The following is a 21,921-nucleotide window of genomic DNA, read 5'->3' on the forward strand; positions in this document are numbered from 1 at the left end:
GGTTGTGACGCTGTATGTGGGGGCGGGGTCAGAGCCGGGAAATGGCGGCCGTCTCTGCTGTGTCTTGTCCCTGGGACCTGCTTGGTCCTGTCTCACTGCCCACTCCCTCACCGGTCTATCTGCACAGGAATGCACCAGCACAGTCAGCCCACTGCCCTTCACCCTCGCTGGATCCACAGATTGCTCACTGGGTCTCTCGCTGGGTCGTGCTCATTAGGTCGCTCACTGGGTCAGCCCTTTGCAACCCCACACCTGGGATCCGCGCGCCTGAGTCCGTCTGACCGAGTTTTCCTGTGCAACCCCACTCCGCCAGCTGCTGGTTTTGCCCCTCTTACTGGTCAGGCTGAAGAATTTGCTGTTATGAGACTTCCGAAAAGTTCAATTTTCTATGTTCTGGCTATGTTTTCTGTTGCTATTATTTTGTTGTCTCTAAACTTGGTTGTGTGAGAAAGCACAGCATCTCCACCTATGCCTCCATCTTGGCACAACAAATGTTATATTTTTGAAAGAATCATTTCTATGCTCTCTGGAAACTGGATTGTAAGGAGGCAAGAGTGGAACAAAGAACATCAGGAGGCTTTTGTCAATCCAATTATGGATTGTTCTAGGGCAGATTAAATTAGCAGCAAAGTTGGAGAAAAATGTGTGATTCCTAGTATATTTTTGGAGATTACCACTAGGTAATCTGCAGGATTGGATATAGATATACGTAGAAAGTGAGAGGAAGGAAGTAATAAAGAACAATTAGAAATAGAATGGTGGTGCCATTTTGTGATGAGGGAAAGATTAGAAAAATGCTGGGTTTGGGAAAGTAAATATTCAAGCCTTCTATTTTGAACATGTCTCACTTGAGATGGATTTAGACATTCAGAGGCCATGTTAGGGAGTCAGTTGGATATAGGAATCTGGAGCTCAATAGAAAAGTCTGAACTGGAAGTCAACAGTAGATTTAGTAGCCATAGCTCTATAGATAGTAAAGTCGTGAAACTAGATGGGAGCTTCGAGAGAGATGGTAAAATCAGGGGAAAAAAGGCAGACTAGGGAGGGAACCCCGGAGTGCTATAACATTGAATGAATCAGGGAAGAAGCCATAAAGGAGATTAAGAATTCATCTCTGAAGTAGGAAGAAAAGCAAAGCTATGGTGGTACAGAAGTGAAGAGAATAGAGTATTTTAAGAAATAAAAAGAGAGGTAAATGGAATAGAATGTAGCTGAACAGTTGATATATGAACAGTTGAGGACAGAGAAATTACCATTGCTTTGGCAAGGTGGGAATGAGGGGCTGTTACTGAAGACTTTGTGAAGAGCAGTACTTTATTGAAGCAGATTTAGAAGTGGAAACAATGACAAAAGAGAACTTTAAGAAATTTTTCTGTGAAGAATAGAGAAATGAAGCAGTAAGTTGATGAGAATGTAAGGTAATGAAGTTTTTTTTAAATAAATGAGACATTCTAGAACATGTTTATATGCTAATGGAAATGACAGTTTGCTGATGCAGAGAGTAAAATTGCATATGTTAAGTCCTTGAGAAGTCAGGGGACTGGAATACAAAGCACAAATGATGTGGATGGCCTTTGATAGGAGGAAGGATACTTCATCCATTAAAATAATAATCTAACACTTATTGAGCTCTTACTATGTACCAGGTAATATTCAAAATACTTTACATGTTCCACTAAATACAACAATCCTGTGAGGCATATACTATTATTGCCCTCATTCACATTAAAAATGAAAAGAAAAAAAACCCCAGGAATAGTAAGTTTAAATAACTTACTCAAGTTTATACAGCTAGTAAATGGTAGAGTCAGGATTTGAACACTGAGAGTATGGCATTAGGTCCCATATCTTTAACCATTCATGATGTGTATGGTAAATATAGGAAGGCAGAATGTAGGCAAAAATGTAAATAGATGGTAGATTTGGTGATAAAAAAGATGAAGTTCTCATGTGATTGCTTTTATTTTCTCAGTGAAATATGAAGCAAGGTCCTCATCAATATCTACAGATCTCCCATTTCTTTTTTTTAATTGAATGTATTGGGGTGGCACCAGTTAATAAAATTATATAGGTTTCAGTTGTACAATATAACACATCATCTGTATATTATATTGTGTGTTCACTATCCCAAGTCAAGTCTCCTTCCATGACCATTTATCCCCACTTTATCCTCTCCTACCTTCCCCCACACCCTTTCACTTTGGTAATCATGATACTCTTGTCTTTATTAAGGTTTTTTTCTGAATTCCTTCACATTTTTTCACCCAGTCCTGTAATTGTCTTCCAATTTCACAGCTGTCAGCCTACTCTCTATGAGTCTATTTTGTTAACTAAATTCCACATATGAATAAAATCATTAGGTCTGTCCAGAAAAAGTCCAGCTATTGTTAATGCAATGAGAATAGTTTGCACAACATCGATGTAACCTAGCAGCCAAGAAGAACTGAAATGTGCATGTGTGAACAAGATAACTTCACTGTACTAGTCAGTAGAAGCAGTAGATGCCATTGAAAGCATGTGTACTGTGTGGCTGTCACATTCAAAATGACTGAGCGAGTAGAGCAATGAATCTGCATCAGATTTTGCATTAAGTGCGGACATTCCTGCATGGATATTAATGGGATGATTCAGAAGGTCCCAGTTATGTGCAACTGGTGACTGGCAGCTTCATCATGACAATGCAGCTGCTTATGCCTCATGTGTTATGTAGTTTTTTGGCGAACCATCAAATCATCCAGGTGACTCCGCCCCGCTACAGCCCAGATTTGGTACCTTATGACTTCTGGCTTTTCCTAAAACAAATCACCTTTGAAAGGGAAGAGCTTTTAGACCATCTATGAAATTTGGGAAAATATGATGGGTCAGTTAATGGTGACTGGGAAAACTGTGTGAAGTCCCAAGGTGCCTGCTTTGAAGGGGACTGAGGCATGACTGTCCTATGTACAATGTTTCTTTTATTTTCTTCAATAAATTTCTCTATTTTTCATATTATATGGCTGGATACCTTCTAGACAGACCTTGTATGGTATTTGTCTCTCTGACTTACTTTTCTTAGCATAATGCTCTCCAGGACCATTCATGCAGTCACAAGGTCCTATTCTTTTAATGTGAACATCTTTTATTGTATGGTTGTACCACAATTTAATTACTTAGGCAGTCCCTACTGATTAACTTTTTTCCCAGGCTTTTCCAATTATAATGTTGTAATGAATATTTCTATGTATATTTCTTTGAGTTTAAGTATTTCTGTATAATAGATTTCTGGAAGTAGATTTTGCAGACTTTACAATTAAATTTTTAGTAGATGTGGCCAAATTGTTCTCCCAAAAGGTTATCTGTATTTATAATCCTATCCAATGTGTCTATTTTCCATACCCTTGGAAACACTTGGTGTTATCAACCTTTATATATGACATTTTGACATGTTATAAAAAGATAGCAACTAGTGCCCAGATCTTGGTTTCTAAATACAATTTTTCCAATAAAAAAATAACACTGCACATAGAACAGTTGATTCTAGCACTGGAGTAGAGAAAATTCAAGATGATTCTGGAAGACTTTATGGTGCCAGAAAATAAGAAAGTAGACAAAAATAAAAACATCAAAATTACACAGAATCTCCTAAAGGGCAAAGGCGGAACAATTTGAGCAACAGAATAATGATGAAATTAAGTTATAAGCCATAGAATAAACATATATTAGTCCATGCTGACATAAGTAAATGAGTAAATAAATGGGTAGGTGGGACATCTTCCTTACAGAATTCCAGTTAACATAGGAGAAATGAAAGAAATAGAAAATCACCACTAGGTAAACACCACAATAGTAACTGTCAGAATCAAGAACCATTGATGAATGCTAAGACTAGTGAGGAAACATATGATAAGAAACAGAATATTTTGATGTTTTCAAAGTATCTTTTTATAGTGAAGAGGTATAGCAGGTACAACCTTAACCAAGGTCAACATCACCAGTATTGAGACATACAAGCAAGTACCTCCTGATATAATACACTAAAAAGGACATCACTTCTGTGGTATTCGTACCAAAAATGTACAACCTCAATCTAATTACAGAAAAACATCAGACTAATCCCAATTTTGGACATTATACAAAATAACAGACTAGTACTCTTCAAAATTGGCAAGGTCATCAGAAACAGAGTGAGAACTGTCACAGATAGCAAAGGAATAAGGATACATGATATCAAAATGCAATGTGGGATCCCAAATTGGATCTTATAAGGATCTAACTGCTATGCTTTATACTTGAAACAAATACAAATATTGAATGTAAACTGTAGTTTAAAAAATTAAAAGAATTAAAGAACCCTGGTTTTGGATCATAAAAGGACATTGGTGGGAAAAGTAGAAAAATCAAATGGGTTCTGTAAAATAGTTACCACTGCATTATCAATATTATTTTTCTGGTTTTGATAATTGTACTGTTCTGTAGGATGTTAACATTAGGGGAAATCGGGTGAAGGATATATAGAAACTCTTCTACTATTTTTGTGACTTCTAAGAGTGCTCATTGTCCTGATGTGTATTACTACTCTGAGCATTTTTTCTTAGCTTATCAGTCATTTACATTTCAGTTTTTATAAATATTCATTTATCTATTTTTAATTGGAATAATGGCTTTAATATATTAAGAAAATTGTATACATTTTATGTTAAGAAAATAATCTCCTGAGTACCAAATTATTTTCCTGTTTCTGTTGATATTTTTAATGGTAGGTTTGTGTGTGTATGTGTATATAGGATGATTTTAACTGACGATTTCTGCTGACCTGTGGGCAGAAAATAAGGAAGGATAGCCAAGTGGCTTTAAGTCTTCAATAAAAATCAAAAGACCAAAGAATAGAAACTATTTTATAGAAATGATTTTGAGAAACTTTTTCTTTCCTACATTAAAAATTACATTTATTTGAAAATTCACATACAGTAAAATTAATCATTTTTGTTGTATAATTATAGAAGTTTTAACAAATGCATACACTCAGGCAAGTATAATCAAGATACAGAAAATTCTGTTATTAAGACAAATTCCTGTGCTACCATTTTGTCATCAGTATGGCATTTTTAACCCCTGACACCCACTGATTTCTTCTATTCCTAGTTTTCTTTTTCAGAATATCATATATGTGGAATCAAACTGTAAGTAGCATTTTGAGCTTGTCTTCTCTTAGCAAAATACATTTCAGATTCAGTCAAGTTGTTGCATATGTGTCATTGTTCATCATAGTTTTTATTGCTGAGTAGGATTCCATGAATATACTACAGTTTATCTATGCACCAGTTGAAAGTCATAATTCATTTTAATCTTCCTCTAGTATTGGTGGTTGTAGGTCGAGAAAAGGGCAGAGGTAAGGTTTTCCACTCAGCAGGAAGAAATTCCTTCTGAGAAGTATAAGTTAGAAGTATGTCCCTGGGTACCATGTCCAAGAGGTTATAACAGGATAACTTCTTGTCCCTTAAACTATATTTAAAATAGGAGACTTAATCCTAAGTGTGCAGTATATCAAAAGAATGAGTTTGTCCTGAGTATAGTTAGATTATATCCTCAGAGCAGGCCTGATACATGGTCTGGGAGTCATCATTGACAGAATATTAAAAAAAAATTTTTTTAATTAAAGAAAATGCTGAACAAAGTAAAAAAAAAAACCATCAAACTATGTGACTTTAAAAATTTCTTCCCATCCAATCCCAACTCTAAAATGTTTGTAATTTGGTATGTATATTTCCCAGATTTTCCTATAATTAGAAATATATACATATACTATATATGTACACAAATGTTTTTGTTTACAAAAATGTATTGATATTACACAGTTGACCTTTGAACAATGAGGGAGTTAGGGGCTCTGACATCCCACATTTGGAAGTCCACATATAACTTTTGATACACCAAAAACTTAGTTGCCCCTTGATATCCGTGAAGGGCTGGTTACAGCACCCCCTGCAAATACTAAAATACATAGATGCTCAATAAAATAAAATAAAAAATAAAATAAAATCTGTGGATGTTCAAGTCCTGTATATAAAACAGTGTAGATCAATACATAGTCAGCCCTGTTTCCATGGAATCCTAACCACAGATAAAAATATTACAGGTACTTATTGAAAAAATCCACATATAAATGGACCTGCATAGTTGAAACCATAGTTGTTTAAGGAACAACTGTACATATTACTTGCTTTTTAACTTAATATAAAACCCTGGACACCAAACAGTTCAGACTATATTCATACATATATCCCATTATTTCAATGGCTGTACACTAAATGGATATTCTATTATTTATTCATCCATTCTGCTACTGATGGACATTTGGGTTGTATTCAATTTTTTTATGACTTTGAGATATAATTCACACACCATAAAATTTACTCATTTAAAGTTGATTGTAGAATATCAGAGTTGTACAATCATGACCACAATCAATTTTAGAACACTTTCATCAACCTCTAAAGAAATCTCATACTCTTCAGGTATCACCCTCAGTCCTAAGCAATCACTAATCTACTTTCTCTGTATTGGCCAATTCTAGACACTTCATATAAGTGGAATCATATAATATATAGTCTTTTGTGACTGTTATTTGATTTATCATGTTTTTTACACATTGTAGCATCTATCAGAAGTGTTCCCTCCTTTTACTTTTTGAAAGAGTTTGTGAAGAGTCTGTATTCTTTAATGTTTACTAGAATTCATTTGAGATGCCATTTGGGCCTTGGCTTTTTTTTTTTTAATTTATCTTTAGATGGGAAGGGAAGGAGAGAGGGAGAGAAACATCAATGTATGGTTGCCTTTTTGTGCCTCCCCTGCTGGGAACTGGCCTGCAGGGAACCAGCCTGCAACCCCTGTATGTGCCCTGACTGAGATTCGAACCGCGATTGTCTGGTTCGCAGGCCCGTGCTCAATCCACTGAGCTACACCAGCCAGGGGCCTTGGCTTTTCTTTGTGGGTATTTAAAAAATTACTAATTAACATCTTGTTATAGGTCTTTTCAGATTTTTTTATTGGTTTCTGTAGTTAGTGTATATTTCTTGGTATACAATTATCTATAGTGTTCCTTCAAATCCTTTTTTATTTCTATAACGTTGGTAGTAACATCCCTTCTTCATTTCTGAGTCTAGTAATTTGGGTTTCCATTTTTTCCTGGTCAATCTAGCAAAAGGTTTGTCACTTTTGTTGAGATTTTCATAGACCCAATTTTGGTTTCATTGACATTGTTGCTTTGCTATTCTCCACATCATTTACTAATTTTTCTTCTTTTTTCTGTGTGCTCTAGGTTTAGTTTGCTTTTTTTCCAGTATGTTAAGGTAGAAAGTGAGGTTACCAATATGTGGTCTTTTTAACAACATAGGCATTTGTACTTATACTTTTCTAAGTATTGCTTTAGGTGCATCCCATAAGTCTTGGTATGTTGTCTTCATTTTCACTCACCTAAAAAGATTTCCTTATTTCCCTTATGATATCTCCTTTAACTAATTGGTCATTTAAGTGCATTTAATTCACATTTGTGAGTTTCCCAACTTTCTGTTATTGATTTCTAGTTTTATTCCATGTAATCAGAGAACAGTTTGCATGGTTTCAGTTCACTTAAATTTCAGGTTTGTGTTATGGTATATCCTGAAGATATTTCATGTACACTAGAGAAGAATGTGTATTCTGCTCTTGTGTGGAGTGTTCTATAGATCTCTTTAAAGTCTACATGATTGATCTGTTTAAGGTCCACATAATTTATAGCATTTTTCAAGTCTTTTAATTCATTGTTATTTTCTGTCCATTGTTATTGAAAATGGGGTATTAAATTCCCCAACTCTTATTGTAGACTTGAATATTTCCCCCTTTTATCAGTTCAATTTTGATTCATGTATTTTGGTGCTTTGTTGTTAAGAGCATATATATTTACAATTTTTTATCTTTCTGATGTATTGAATCCTTTATTGTTAATATATGTTACTCTCTATCTCTAATAGCAGCCTTTGTTTAAAATCACTTTGTCTGATATTATTAGTATGGCCACTCCAGCTTTCCTATAGGTGCCATTTGCCTGATGTTTTTTCTATCTTTTTACCTTTAATCTGTTTGCACCTTTAATTTAAAGTATGACTCTGATAAATAGTATAGAGGTAAATCCTATTTCCCCCTCACAGTCTGACAACCTCTGCCTTTTGATTGCATTGTTTAATCCATGCATATTTATTGTTATTATTCATACAGGTGTATTTAGGAGTGCCAATTTACTGTTTTTCTTTTTTAAAACTTTTATTTACTTATTTTCAGACCAGAGGGGGAGGGAGGGAGAAAGAGAGAGAGAGAAACACCAATGTGTGGTCACCTATGTAAGGTCCCTACTGGGGACCTGCTGGCAACCCAGGTATTTGCCCTGATTAGGAATTGAAACAGCAACCCTCTAGTTTGAAGGCCAGCACTGAATCTACTGAGCCACACCAGCCAGGGCTGTTTGTTTTCTGTATGTCTCAAGTTTTTCTTGTTTTTATTTCTCCATTACTCTTTTTGTATGGCTTTACCATGAAATTTTTATATTGCGACACTTAAATCTGTTTAATAATATTTTCACTATTTTCAGTTATTTCTTAGTTGTTGCTCTAAGGGTTTACCATGCATGTCTTAACTGAATTGGCTTCAAATATATCATAATCCCAATGAGACATTAAAACCTTATTCCTATATAAACCTATTCATTTTTCTATTTCTTTATATTGTTATAGATAATATTTCTGTTATAAATCCAACAATACATTATAATTGAATATAATTTTGTCTTTTAAAGGTGAGAGAAGAGTAAGTACATATTTATAGCTTTTTAATAACTTTATTTCCCATTTTTTATTTTCTTCATTTGTTTCAGTGGATTTGAGTTACCATCTGGAGTCAGTTCTTTAAGTTTTGCTTCCACCCTTGTTTTTTGTCCTGTTATTGGCAATAGTTTCATATGTTATAGGCCCCAAAGGACAACTATATACATACTGTTTTATAAAATTGTTTTTTAAATCAATTAAAATAAAGGAAAATGCACCTAGATGCACTTTTATAATTACATAATTAACTTTACCCATGCTATATTTTTATATGTATAGATTGAAGTTACTGTCTAAGGTCACTTGCTTCCCACCTGAATTTCCTTTAATATTTCCTGTAAATCAGGTGCACCAGCAACCTATTCTTCCAGTGTTTGATTATGTGGGGATGTCTTTATTTGATTTCATTTTTGAAAATTAGTTTTATTGGATGCAGAATTCTATATTGAGTTTTTTCTTTAAGCACCTTGAATATGTCATCCCACTGCCATCTCCATTATTTCTGATGAGAAATCAGCTATTAATCTTATTGGGGTCCCATTGAGAGTAATGGTTCATTTTTTTCATGTTGCTTCCAAATTTTCTGTCTTTGTTTTAGCATTTTTTATTACAATGTATCTGTGGATTTCTTCTTGTTTACTGTACTTGGGGTTTGCTGAAATCCTTGGATTAGTAGATATTATTTCTCATCAAATTTTGGATGTTTACATCCATTATTTATTAGAATTTCTTTCTGCTTTCTTTCTTTTCTCTTTTTTCTGGTACTCCAGTTATGAGTATGTTGGAGTACTTAACCCTGAAGAGGTTGTGGCTGATCTGAGAGATACAAACTGTTCTCTTAAATATTATTACATATACCAGGTGCATAGTAGGTTCAAGGTCATGACTAGCTGCATGTTTGTACATGACTAATGTTAAACCATGACCTTTAAGCCATCAGTTGGGTTATAACATGTTTTGAAGGTATGTTAGGTGCTATGCATCCAAAATGAGGTGCTTATCAAAATATTTTTGCCAGTGTTGTGAAAATTATGTATGCCTTGAGCATAGCAATATTGTTTTCAATGACCGTTACAAATGTTTGGCAAAGCCAACTATGAAGATTTTTTTTTTCCAACTATGAAGATTTTGATTAATTAACATTACAGACTTTTTCGGTTGTATTTTTAGCAATATCCATGTTTCTGTTTTTTGAAAAAGAAAAATTATTCTTTATGTTTTATATTTCTTTAAATTTTAGATTAACTGAAAATAAATTAAAAATCATGTATTTTATTATATAAATATAATAAATACAAATCTGTGTTTTTAATTTTTTTCACATTTTAGCATATACTAGTAATGAATATATCTCTGGGATAGATGAGATGTATGCTGTAATTATTTTGACTGTGACTTCTGCAGGGTTAATGGTCCTCTACTCTGTTCAGTTTTTCCTTCTTTTTTTTCCTGCTCTGTAATCTGGATAATACCATCTCATTGAATTCTCACTATCCAACAAGGTAAGTAGTATTATTTTCCTCATTTTATAGATGAGAAAACTGAGGTTTAGGTTAAGTGACTTCCCAAGGTCATGGAGTGGCTATGAAATTCAAACACAGATCTGAGTCTAAAGTTTGTACTACCTTCTCTATACCTTATTGTCTTTCTATTCTTCAGCAACTATAAATAAACAACTGGGGTATTTGGGATTGGCTGCCTCTCTTCTAGAGAACTCTTTCCTCCCATCTGCCCTTTAGTATTTTTTGCCAGTATGTTCCTCTTAAATGCATATACCTAATACCTAACATATATTAGATGCTTATCTGATGGTTATTGCTTTGAATTCAATGATTATTCAGTGGTAGCTAGCTATAACTGACCAGGAGAACATCAATATTTACATCTAGATGCTTTCATTAGAAAAATATATGGCTTATTGAAAGCACTGATAACTTAATGGGAAGTATTCATTAAATATGTGTACTGACTTATGAAACTACTGTTACTGCCAATAGTTCTCATTTAACAGCATTTGTTGATGTTTAGACCTGGGATCCTGGTGATTTATTTACTACATGAATACAATTAGGGACAAATGGGCTCTAATAAATAAATATTTCAACATTTAGGTTTTTAGTTTCAACATTTAGTTCTGTATATAGGAGACAGTCTTAGAAACAATATTATCTCAAGGGACAACTCTTTGAAACCACAGATAAACTATAAATATTTTGTTAAATCCTTGGAAACAATCCTTTATAATTTATCCTAAGAAAATGATACTCTTTGTACCATACACTTCAGACTCAGCATCTAGTCTGTCCTATAGAGTCTTTGATTATAAAGATGCTTTCTACCAATTCTTTGTAAAAGCTAAAGGGATTATCTTAATTAGATTCTTCTCTTCTTCAGTTTCTCCTCTTCAATTCCAAACAAACTCCTATCTATATAGAAATCCTAGATCAAAGATTCTGATGCAAAAAATACCTCCTGGGATCACAATGTATATATCTTCTAGCTACTACTAATTTCTGTAGTGCTTTCTGTAGCAGGTGATATGAGAGACACAGCCTGGAGATCTGACTGTTGCTTTTTGTTCTTTCCAAATTCTATTACCAATATTTTCCCATGTAGTTTATATCCATTTACTAGATGAAATGCTTGCCATGCTATCTCCTTATCTAAAAAAAAAGAGAAAAAATCAATTTACACAGGGTATAATAATTCAATTCCATTACAAGCTTAGTTTATGTGTCTATTTATTTATTTATCTTTGCCTTGGAGTTAAATGTAGGGTATAAGGCCATATAACTATGTGATTTTATTATCTTTGCCATAATGTCAAATTTGTATAACTCAGCAAGATTAAACTAATGGCTAAGAATAATGACAAAAAACCTTAAAATAGGTGTTTGAGAGTACCTCCTAATTTAAAGATATAGGTAAAGAAACAAAAATATAGATTGTGTGCTAAAAAAGGCTAAGTTATAACTACTAATACACAAGCCTCTGCCTTAGATAACAGATTATAGGTATTGTGAGAATAAAATAATTTTCAAAAGGGGCAACACAAATAAAAGAGTTTAGCATAGTATTAGGGACATTTTGCTCCTTTTTTTTTCTTTTGATAGAAGAGTGATTATGGAGGCTTTGATTGAGACAAATGAGTGTAATAATTAACCCCTGTAAGCATGTGAAAACTTGAGATGTGAGAGTACACAGTGTACAGCAGAAGTATTTAACTTATGAGTCTCAGAGCCTTGATGTAGGAAATCAGGGAGGAGTGGAATTATTGCCTGGAGTTGTGAAATCAAAAGTACACAAGCAACATTTTTAGGCTGAACCAATTTATGTCACAATTTATGTATATACTACAAATTTTCAAATGTGTATAGCTGCTATTAAGATTAGTAAAATAGCTATCCATTTTTCAATTAAAATATCATATTAGGTGGGGTCCATGGAAGATATTTTTAAGTTTAAAAAGAATCCTCACACTTAAAAAGGTTAAAAAGTACTAGTGTATATAATCCACAAACCTTCAATAAGATAGGAAAGATGGTACAAGACTACATGAAAAGTGTGGAATTTGGAATTGCTCAAGTGTAAATCACTTGCCTATAATACATTACTAGGCTGTTTATAAATGATAACTTAGGAATAATAAAAAGTACAGCTCATACCCCGCCTCCAGCAAAAAAAAAAAAAAAAAAAAGCATGGTCTGTCAGAGAAACCAAAATTCCCCTATTATTGTTCTCTTTGGATTAGGATACTTAAATCATGTAGTAAGATGCAAACAATAGTTATAAGAATATACCATCATCCACTAGTTACAAATTACAAGTGAACTAACATATTAACTTATAGTCTCTTAGTCCTAAAGGAATAGGACATTAAGCAAGTATAAGTGTTTTGATCAGAATATCAATATACTAATAAGTAATATAATTATAACTTGGACTACAAATACTATTGTGAGCAAAGGTAAAGTAAAAATTTTAAAGATAAAGTAAATTTTTGCAAAGTTAGAAGAAAGTGCCAAGACTAAGAAAAATTGAGGACAATGGAGTAAGGGGGTCATGCACACACAGTCAATAGTGAAAAGGAAGCATAGAAGTGAGGACAGAGGAACAATTAATTCATATTTTGCTTACTTCTCTTCCCCTATTCCCACATGCTTATTTATGCACGTGTTTTTCATGTGTTATAGAGAAATCAAATGATTGTATCTAAATTAGACAGGGCATAAGTAGTCTTTAATGCTGATGCTACAACTGAGTTAATTATCCATATAAAGCTACTTACTGGGAAAGGTGATAAAAGCTTGTCCCCTCATTCGTCCAGTCATCATTCTAAATTGAACTGGAGGTCCTTTTTTCTCCTGGAACCGAGCGAACAATGAGACAAGATCTTGTTCAGTTGCCTGAGGGCTAAGGTTCTTCAGGTACAACACCTAATATAAACAAAAGATCAAAGAGAAATATCACATTAGGGAGAAAAGGCAACTATTTCACTGTGGTTATAATTCATTGGTTTCAGACCAAGATGGTGGATGGAACACATGTATTTACTTTCATTCCCTCCAGAAAATTCTCAAAAACTGGAGGATGTTTTTTTAAACAAACCTACAAGGTCAGGAAGAACAAGGAAAAGAAGCAGTATCTACAGTATCCTGGAAACTGGGAGATATTGGATAAGTATACTCAAGAAAGCTGAATCTTCAACCAGCAGTGGGGAAAGCCAGAAACCAATCCAAACTATACCTAAGAATTCTAAAATTGTTTAGAAATTGATCGCTTCAGCAATCTCTGGAAATAGATATAAGGGGATGGGGTTAAGACAAGGTGGGTAGGTTGAAATCTATTTAAAAACCAACTAGACCTTAAAATATCCTCCCCTACAATATACTACTGGGTAAAAGGCCACTCCCAATCCTGGCAAATACTGGAAGTTCATTCTCTGAATATAAGGAATGACAGACACAGTTGAAGGTATAAATACTGTTTCTAAAAGCAAGAAAATGAAGATAAATAATATATACTGAATGCTGAGGATACCCCAGTTTCCCCTTTTTGGCTTCTATAGTGCTGGTAGTACCCTCCCAAGCCAGAGTTTATGTGTCTTCCCTGAAGAATTGAATTAGCCCCAAGAGAAAAGATTTAAAAATTCTAATTTTGGGTGGGGGATTTCACCAACAAATGGACCAGCCAGATGACTTTAAACTGTAGCTCAAAGTAAACAAAGATGACTCATATACTCAAAGTTTTCAATTTGATTTTGGTCCCTAATCATAAATACAAGCATGATTCTCAGGCATCTGAGGAAAGTCTCTAATGTGAAAGAGAACAAAACAAATCAACAACAACAATAACAACAACAACAAAAACATCAGAAATGAAAGCAAGCAGGAAAACCAGAGAACATCCAAAGAAAAAATAATCTTCAAAAACCTATCTATTGGGAACTGGATGCTATTTTTTAAAAAAGAACATTCAAGAAAATAAAACAGAGCTCTTTAATGTGGTTGAACTTAATGTCTTATTGCCTTAAAATAGATTTTTATAACTCTAAGTAATGTGTTATAATTTTAAGTAAGGTTGATTTTAACCATAATAAAACACCTCTGGAAGGTACAGAAAAGTAAATGAGGGAGAAATAAGCATATTACTACCAAAACAAATCAATGAAATACAAAAGTAGACACTAAGAAAAAGAGGAATAAAAGAGTTCCAAGACAGAAAACTAATAAATGGCAATATTAAGTCCTTCCCTATCAATAATCACTTTACATGTAAATGCATTAAACTCCCAAAGACATACAGTAGCCAAATGAATAAACAATAAGATCCAATATATGCCGTCTACATGAAACTCACTTTATTTTTATTTTATTTTTTTAAATATATTTTATTGATTATGCCATTAGTTGTTCTATTTCCCCTTTCATTCCCCTCCACCCTGCACACCCCCTGCCCCACCATTCCCCCTTTAGTTTATGACCACATGTCTGAAGTTCTTTAGATTCTGTATTTCCCATGTTATTCTTGCCCTCCCCCTATCTATTTTCTACCTACCATCAATGCTACTTATTTTCTGTACCTTCTCCCCCCTTTCCCTTCTCCCACTCCCCTGTTGTGTTGCTAACCCTCCATGTGATCTTCATTTCTATGGTTCTGCTACTGATCTAGCTGTCCTCTTAGTTTGCTTTTGTTTTAGGCATGGTTCTTAATAACTGTGAGTATGCTGTCCTTTCACTGTTCATCTTTTTTATCTTCTTTTTCTTAGGTAAGTCCCTTTAACATTCCATATAATAAGGGCTTGGTGATGATGAACTCCTTGAATTTGATCTTATCTGAGAAGTACTTTATCTGTCCTTCCATTCTAAATGAAAACTTTGCTGGATAGAGTAATCTTAGATGTAGGTCTTTGGATTTCATGACTTAGAATACTTCTTTCTAGCCCCTTCTTGCCTGTAAGATCTCCTTTGAGAAATCAGCTAACAGTCTGATGGGAACTCCTTTGTAGGTGACTGTCCCCTTCTCTCTTGCTGCTTCTAGAATTTTCTCCTTCATTTTAATCTTGGCTAATATAATTATGATGTGCCTTGGTGTGTTCCTTCTTGGGTCCAACTTCTTTGGGACTCTGAGATTCCTGGGCTTCCTGGAAGTCTATTGCCTTTGGGAGATTGGGGAAATTCTCCTTTATTATTTGTTCAAATAAGGTTTCCACTTGTGGCTGTTTCTCTTCCCCTTCTGGTACCCCTATAATTCAGATGTTGGAACGTTTAAAGATGTCCTGAAGGTTCCTAAGCCTCTCCTCATTTTTTTTTGAATTCTTGTTTCTTCATCCTTTTCTGGTTGGTCATTTTTTTCCTCTTTCTGGTCCACTCCTTTGATTTGAGTCCCAGTTTCCTTTCCATTACTATTGGTTTCCTGTGTATTTCCCTTCATTTCAATTAGTTTAGCCTTCATATATTCCTCTAATTTGTGACTAAAATCAACCAGTTCTGTGAGCATCCTGATCACCATTGTTTTGAACTGTGCATCTGAACGTTTGGCTATTTCTTCATCGCTTAGATTTATCGGCTCTGGGGCTCTGAGTTGTTCTTGAGCCATGTTTTGATCTGTTTGTGCCTGTTATGTATGAGTAGCAGAGTCTTAGTTGTTCACCAGGGCTGGGCCACCCAGGTCGCTGGTTTGTGATGCTGTATATGGGGGGCGTGGTCAGAGAGGGACAATGGCAGTCCCCTCTGCCGCTTCTCGCCACTGGGGCCTGCATCATCTGTCTCACTGCTTGTTCCTTCACCGGTTTATCTGCGTGTGAATGTATGACCATGGTCAGCCCTCAGTGGGTCTGCCCGCCATTCCACACCTAGGATCCGCCTATAGCTGCCTGCGTGCCTTGGTCGCACACCAGGGTGGGTCTGGTGGATCTTTCCTGCCCCACCCCGCTCTGCTGCTGAAACTCACTTTAGATTTAAGGCCACATATAGGCTGAAAATGAAAGAATAGAAAAAAAAATCCATGCACATGGTAACCAAAAGAGAGCATGGGTATCAGACTAAATAGACTTTAAGTCAAAAATATCACAGGAGACAAGGAAGGACATTATATAATGACAAAAGGGTCAGTTCACCAGGAAGATATGACAACTACAAATATATATGCAGCCAACATCAGAGCACCAAAATACATGAAGCAAATGCTGAGAGAATCGAAAGGAGAATATAGCAACACAATAATATCAGAGTATAAAACCTTTCTTCCAATAGAAGGAAAACTAGAAAATTCACAAATATGTGCAAATTTTTAAAATACTATTAAAATTTTTTATTTGTGTTCATGTATAGTTGTCTCCATTTCCTCTCCCCCCACTCCCCCCACCACAGCCACCCCTACCTCCCACCTTCGATCCTACCCCACTTTGGCCTTGTCCCTGTGTTCTTTCTACATGTTCCTTGACAATCCACTCTTGATCAACTAATGGGTCAAATAAATGAAAAGAGAAATCAGAACATACCTTGAGATAAACAAAAATGAAACCAAAACAGAACAAAATTTATGGAATGCAGCAAGAAGAGTACTAAAGAGGTTTATAGTAATAAATACCTATATTAAAAAAGGAAGAAAAAACCCAAATAAAGAACTTAACTTTATACCTTAAGGAACTAGAGAAAGAACCAAGACTGAAGTTAGGAGGAAGAAAAATAATACAGATTAGAGCAGAAATAATCAAAACACAGATTACAAAAATAATTTTTAAAACTCAACTAAATTAAAAGCTATTTTTTAAAGATCAACAAAATTAACTATCTTTGAATTGACTAAGAATACAAAAGAGAAGACAAATAAAATCAGAAATGAAAGAGAACACATTAAAACTAGTGCCACAGAAATAAAAAAGATAAAAGACTACTGTGTACAATTCTATGCCACCAAAGTGGTTAATCTGGAAAATAATAATAAATTCCTAGAAACACACAATCTACACTAAGACTAAATTATGTGGAAATAGATGATCTGAACAGATTTATAACTAGTAATGCAATTAAGTCAGTAATAAACAACTCCCCACAAAGAAAGCACCAGAACCAGATGGCTTTCTGGGTCAATTCTATCAAACATTTAAAGAATAATTAAAGCCAATCCTTCTCAAACTCTTCCAAAATACTGAATAAGAGGGAAGACTTCCAAAGTAGTTTTATAAAGCCAGCATATGATTACCCTCATAGCAAAAGCAAAAATAAAAATAAATTTTAAAAAAGGACTTTACGGAGGATGCTGGGAAGATGGCGACGGAGTAAGATGGAGCGGATACTAGCTCCTGTACTCATGGGTGAAAATCCTGGCAGATCTATGGAGAAACAGCACAATAAACCATCGGTTACCCAGCATTTATGAAATTAAAAGACCAGAGATTGTGACTGACGCTGAAACACCAGACGGCGGCAGAGTCAGCTACTGGAGCTGGGTCTCACGCTGCCCCTGTGCTGCCGCCAGAGCAACAGGCCTGGGAGCCGGGGCATCAGGTACGGAAGCCAGACACTCCAAGCCCCTGTGACGGTCCTGGGAGACAGAGGAGTCAGGAACCGGAGCGGGGACACCCTTGTGCCGATGCCATAGCTACTGGCCTGGGCAACGGAAGGGTCAATTTCAGGAGCTGGGACACCAAAGGCCCCTGTGACGCCGCCATAGAGACAGGCCTGGACCCTGAGGAGCCAGCTACGGGAGCCGGGAAGCTCTCAAATCCTGTGCCGCTGCCATAGCGACGAGACTGGACGCCGGGGAGCCAGGTACGGAAGCCCGGACTCTCCAAACCCCTCTGACTCAGCAGAGGAGCCAGCTACGGGAGCCGGGAAGCTCTCAAATCCTGGGCCGCTGCCATAGCGACGGGACTGGACATCGGGGAGTCAGGTACGGAAGCCGGGACTCTCCAAACCCCTGTGACGCAGCTGAGGAGCCAGCTACGGGAGCCGGGAAGATCTCAAATTCTGTGCCGCTGCCATAGCGACGGGACTGGACGTCGGGGAGTCAGGTACGGAAGCTGGGACTCTCCAAACCCCTGTGACGCAGCTGAGGAGCCAGCTACGGCCTGGAAGCTCTCAAATCCTGTGCCGCTGCCATAGCGACGGGACTGGACGCTGGGGAGTCAGGTACGGAAGCCGGGACTCTCCAAACCCTTGTGATGCAGCTGAGGAGCCAGCTACAGCCCGGAAGCTCTCAAATCCTGTGCCGCTGCCATAGTGACGGGACTGGACGCAGGGGAGTCAGGTACGGAAGCCGGGACTCTCCAAACCCCTGAGACAGCCCGGGGTGGCAGAGGATCCCTCTACGGGAACTGGGAGGGTCACAGCCCCTGTGCTGCTGCCATAGCGAGGGGATTGGACACTGGGGAATCAGGTACGGGAGTTGGGACTTTCTAAGCCTCTGTGCCACTGTCATAGAGACAGGACTAGACGCCGGGGAGTCAGGTACGGAAACCGGGACACTCCAAGCCCCTGTGACGGCCCTGGGCGGCAGAGAGAGCCAGATACGGGAGCCAGGACATTCCCGGCCTCTGTGCCACTGCCCTAGTAATGGGCCTGGGTGCTTGAGGAGGCGCCTACTAGAGCCGGGACATTCAGCAGTGGTAGGTGACCAACGCAGAGACCAGTGCGAGGACCAGCGTGAGTGTAGGTGAAGACGAAGAACATCAAGAAACTTCAAGGAGTCTGTACCACTGAACTTCACAAGGAACATACCACAGAAGTTTACACCATAAAACCAGTGTTTCAGAACAGATCAATTTTGGAAGCAGAGACTAAAAAGAAGAGTCTCAAACAATGGGAAGACAAAGAAACAATCCCCAAATGAAAGAAAAAGCAGAAACTTCAGAAAGAATGTTAGATGAAATAGACGCTGATCAACTATCAGACAGTGAATTCAAAGCACTGGTTATTGCAAAGTTCAAAGAGCTCACAGTGAGCTACCAGAAACTACAGGGGAATTATAATGATCTCTCTGCAAACTACAGCAACATCAAAAAGGAAATGGAAACCATCAGCAAGAGACAAGAGGAAATGAAGAATACAATTTCCGAATTGAAGTACACAGTAGAAAGTTTCCAAAGTAGGATAGATGAAGCGGAGGATAGGATTAGTGAGTTGGAGGACAGGGTAGAAAGCATCTCACAGAAAGAGCAAGAAAATGAAAAGAGGCTCAGAAAGAATGAAGAGGGATTAAGAGAAATGCAAGACAATATGAAACGTAACAATATACGAATAATAGGAATACCAGAAGGAGAAGAAGAAGAACAAGGAATAGAAAACGTATTTGAACGAGTAATGAGAGAAAATTTTCCTCATTTGATAAGAGAAAAAGTCTCACAAATCCAGGAATCACAGAGAGTCCCAACCAAGAGGAACCCAAGGAGGCCCACCTCAAGACACATCATCATCAAAATGGCAAAATTCCAAGACAAAGAGAGAATCTTAAAGGCAGCAAGGGAGAAAAAAGAAATAACATACAAGGGAGCCCCAATAAGGTTAGCTACCAACTTCTCAATGGAAACACTTCAAGCAAGAAGAGAATGGCAAGAAATATTTCAAGTAATGAGAACCAGAGGCCTACAACCAAGGCTACTTTACCCAGCAAGGCTCTCAATCAAGATAGAAGGCCAAATAAAGAGCTTCCAAGACAATAGAAGTCTAAAAGAATATGCCTCCACCAAACCAGCTCTACAAGAAATACTAAAAGGACTGCTTTGAGGGAAAGAAGGATAAGAGGGAGACAGAGAGGAACACAGGTACAAAAATGACAATGAATAAGTACCTATCAATAATAACCTTAAACGTAAATGGATTAAATGCTCCAATCAAAAGACACAGAATAGCTCAATGGATAAGAAAGCATGACCCACACATATGCTGCCTACAAGAGACTCACCTCAGGACAAAAGACCATCACAGACTAAAAGTGAAAGGCTGGAAACAAGTTTTCCAAGCAAACGGACAAGAAAAAAAAAGCTGGGGTAGCAATTCTCATATCAGACAAAATAGACTTCAGAAAAAAGGCTGTAAAGAGAGACCCAGAAGGTCACTTCATAAAACTCAAGGGAAGAATCCACCAAGAAGACATTAACATTGTAAACATATATGCACCAAACATAGGGGCACCCAAATATATCAAGAAAATCTTAGAGGACTTCAAGAAAGATATTGACAGCAACACAATCATAGTAGGGGATTTGAACACCCCACTATCAAAAATGGACAGATCTTCCAAACAAATTATCAAAAAAGATATTGTGGCATTAAACAACACCCTAGATGAAATGGACTTAACTGATATATATAGAGCCCTTCATCCCAAAGAAGCTAAATACACATTCTTTTCAAATGTACTTGGAACATTCTCAAAGATAGACCACATGATAGGACACAAAAGGAGCCTCAAAAAATTCAAGAAAATTGAAATCATACCAAGCATCTTCTCTGACCACAAGGCACTGAAATTAGAAACCAACCCCAAAGAAAAAAACCCAAAGCACCCAAAAACATGGAGACTGAATGGTATGCTATTAAACAACGAATGGGTCAAGAATGAAATTAGGGAAGAAATCAAAACATTTCTGGAAACAAATGAAAATGATCGCACAACAACCCAAAACTTACGGGACACAGCGAAGGCAGTCCTGAGAGGGAAGTTTATAGCAATACAGGCCTACCTAAAGAATATAGAAACATTTCAAACAAACAACCTAACCCTATGCCTGCAAGAACTTGAGGAACAACAACAAAGACAGCCCAGAGCAAGCAGAAGGAAGGAAATAACCAAGATTAGAGCAGAATTAAATGACATAGAAACTAAAAGCACAATTTTAAGGATCAATGAATCCAGGAGTTGGTTCTTTGAGAAGATAAACAAAATAGACAAGCCTTTAAGTAGGCTCATCAAGAAAAGAAGAGAGAGGACACAAATAAACACAATCAGAAATGAAAAAGGAGAGATTACAACTGATACCACAGAAATAGAAGAGATTGTAAGAAATTACTATGAAGAACTGTATGCCAAGAAATTTGAAAACCTAGGGGAAATGGACACATTTCTAGAAAAATACAATCTTCCAAAATTCAGTGAAAAAGAAGCAGAAAATTTAAATACACCAATAACAGCAAAAGAAATTGAAGCAGTAATCAAAAAACTCCCATCACACAAAAGCCCCGGACCAGATGGTTTCACAGGAGAATTCTACAAAGCATTTAAGGAAGAGCTAACCCCTATTCTCCACAGACTATTTCAAAAAATTCAGAAGGACGGAAAACTCCCAAATTCTTTTTATGAAGCCAGCATCATCCTAATTCCAAAACCAGATAGAGACACAACAAAGAAAGAAAACTTCAGGCCAATATCGCTGATGAACATAGATGCTAAAATCCTCAACAAAATATTGGCAAATCGCATCCAACAATATATCAAAAAGATCATACACCATGATCAAGTAGGATTCATCCCAGGAATGCAAGGATGGTTCAATATTCGCAAATCAGTAAATGTAATACATCACATAAACAAAAGCAAAGACAAAAATCACATGATCATATCAATAGATGCAGAAAAAGCTTTC

General features: G+C 36.5%; 1 protein-coding gene across 2 annotated transcripts in view; it reads right to left on the reverse strand.

Annotated features, from left to right (window-relative positions):
• Positions 1–3,988: 3,988 nt before the first annotated feature.
• The window catches only part of RBM41 (RNA binding motif protein 41), a 122,076-nt gene continuing 104,143 nt past the window's right edge, over positions 3,989–21,921 (reverse strand). For both annotated transcript variants that reach the window (XM_037167109.2, XM_053657466.1), the window contains 2 exons: positions 13,123–13,270; positions 3,989–11,497 (listed from right to left, as the gene is read on the reverse strand). In XM_037167109.2, the coding sequence (XP_037023004.1) occupies positions 11,331–11,497; positions 13,123–13,270 (315 nt within the window). In that variant the 3' untranslated portion in view covers positions 3,989–11,330. The remainder of the gene's footprint in view (positions 11,498–13,122; positions 13,271–21,921) is intronic.

Source organism: Artibeus jamaicensis, unplaced genomic scaffold, assembly GCF_021234435.1.
Source record: "Artibeus jamaicensis isolate MK-2021 breed Jamaican fruit bat unplaced genomic scaffold, CSHL_Jam_final scaffold_461, whole genome shotgun sequence".
NCBI lineage: Eukaryota > Metazoa > Chordata > Mammalia > Chiroptera > Phyllostomidae > Artibeus > Artibeus jamaicensis.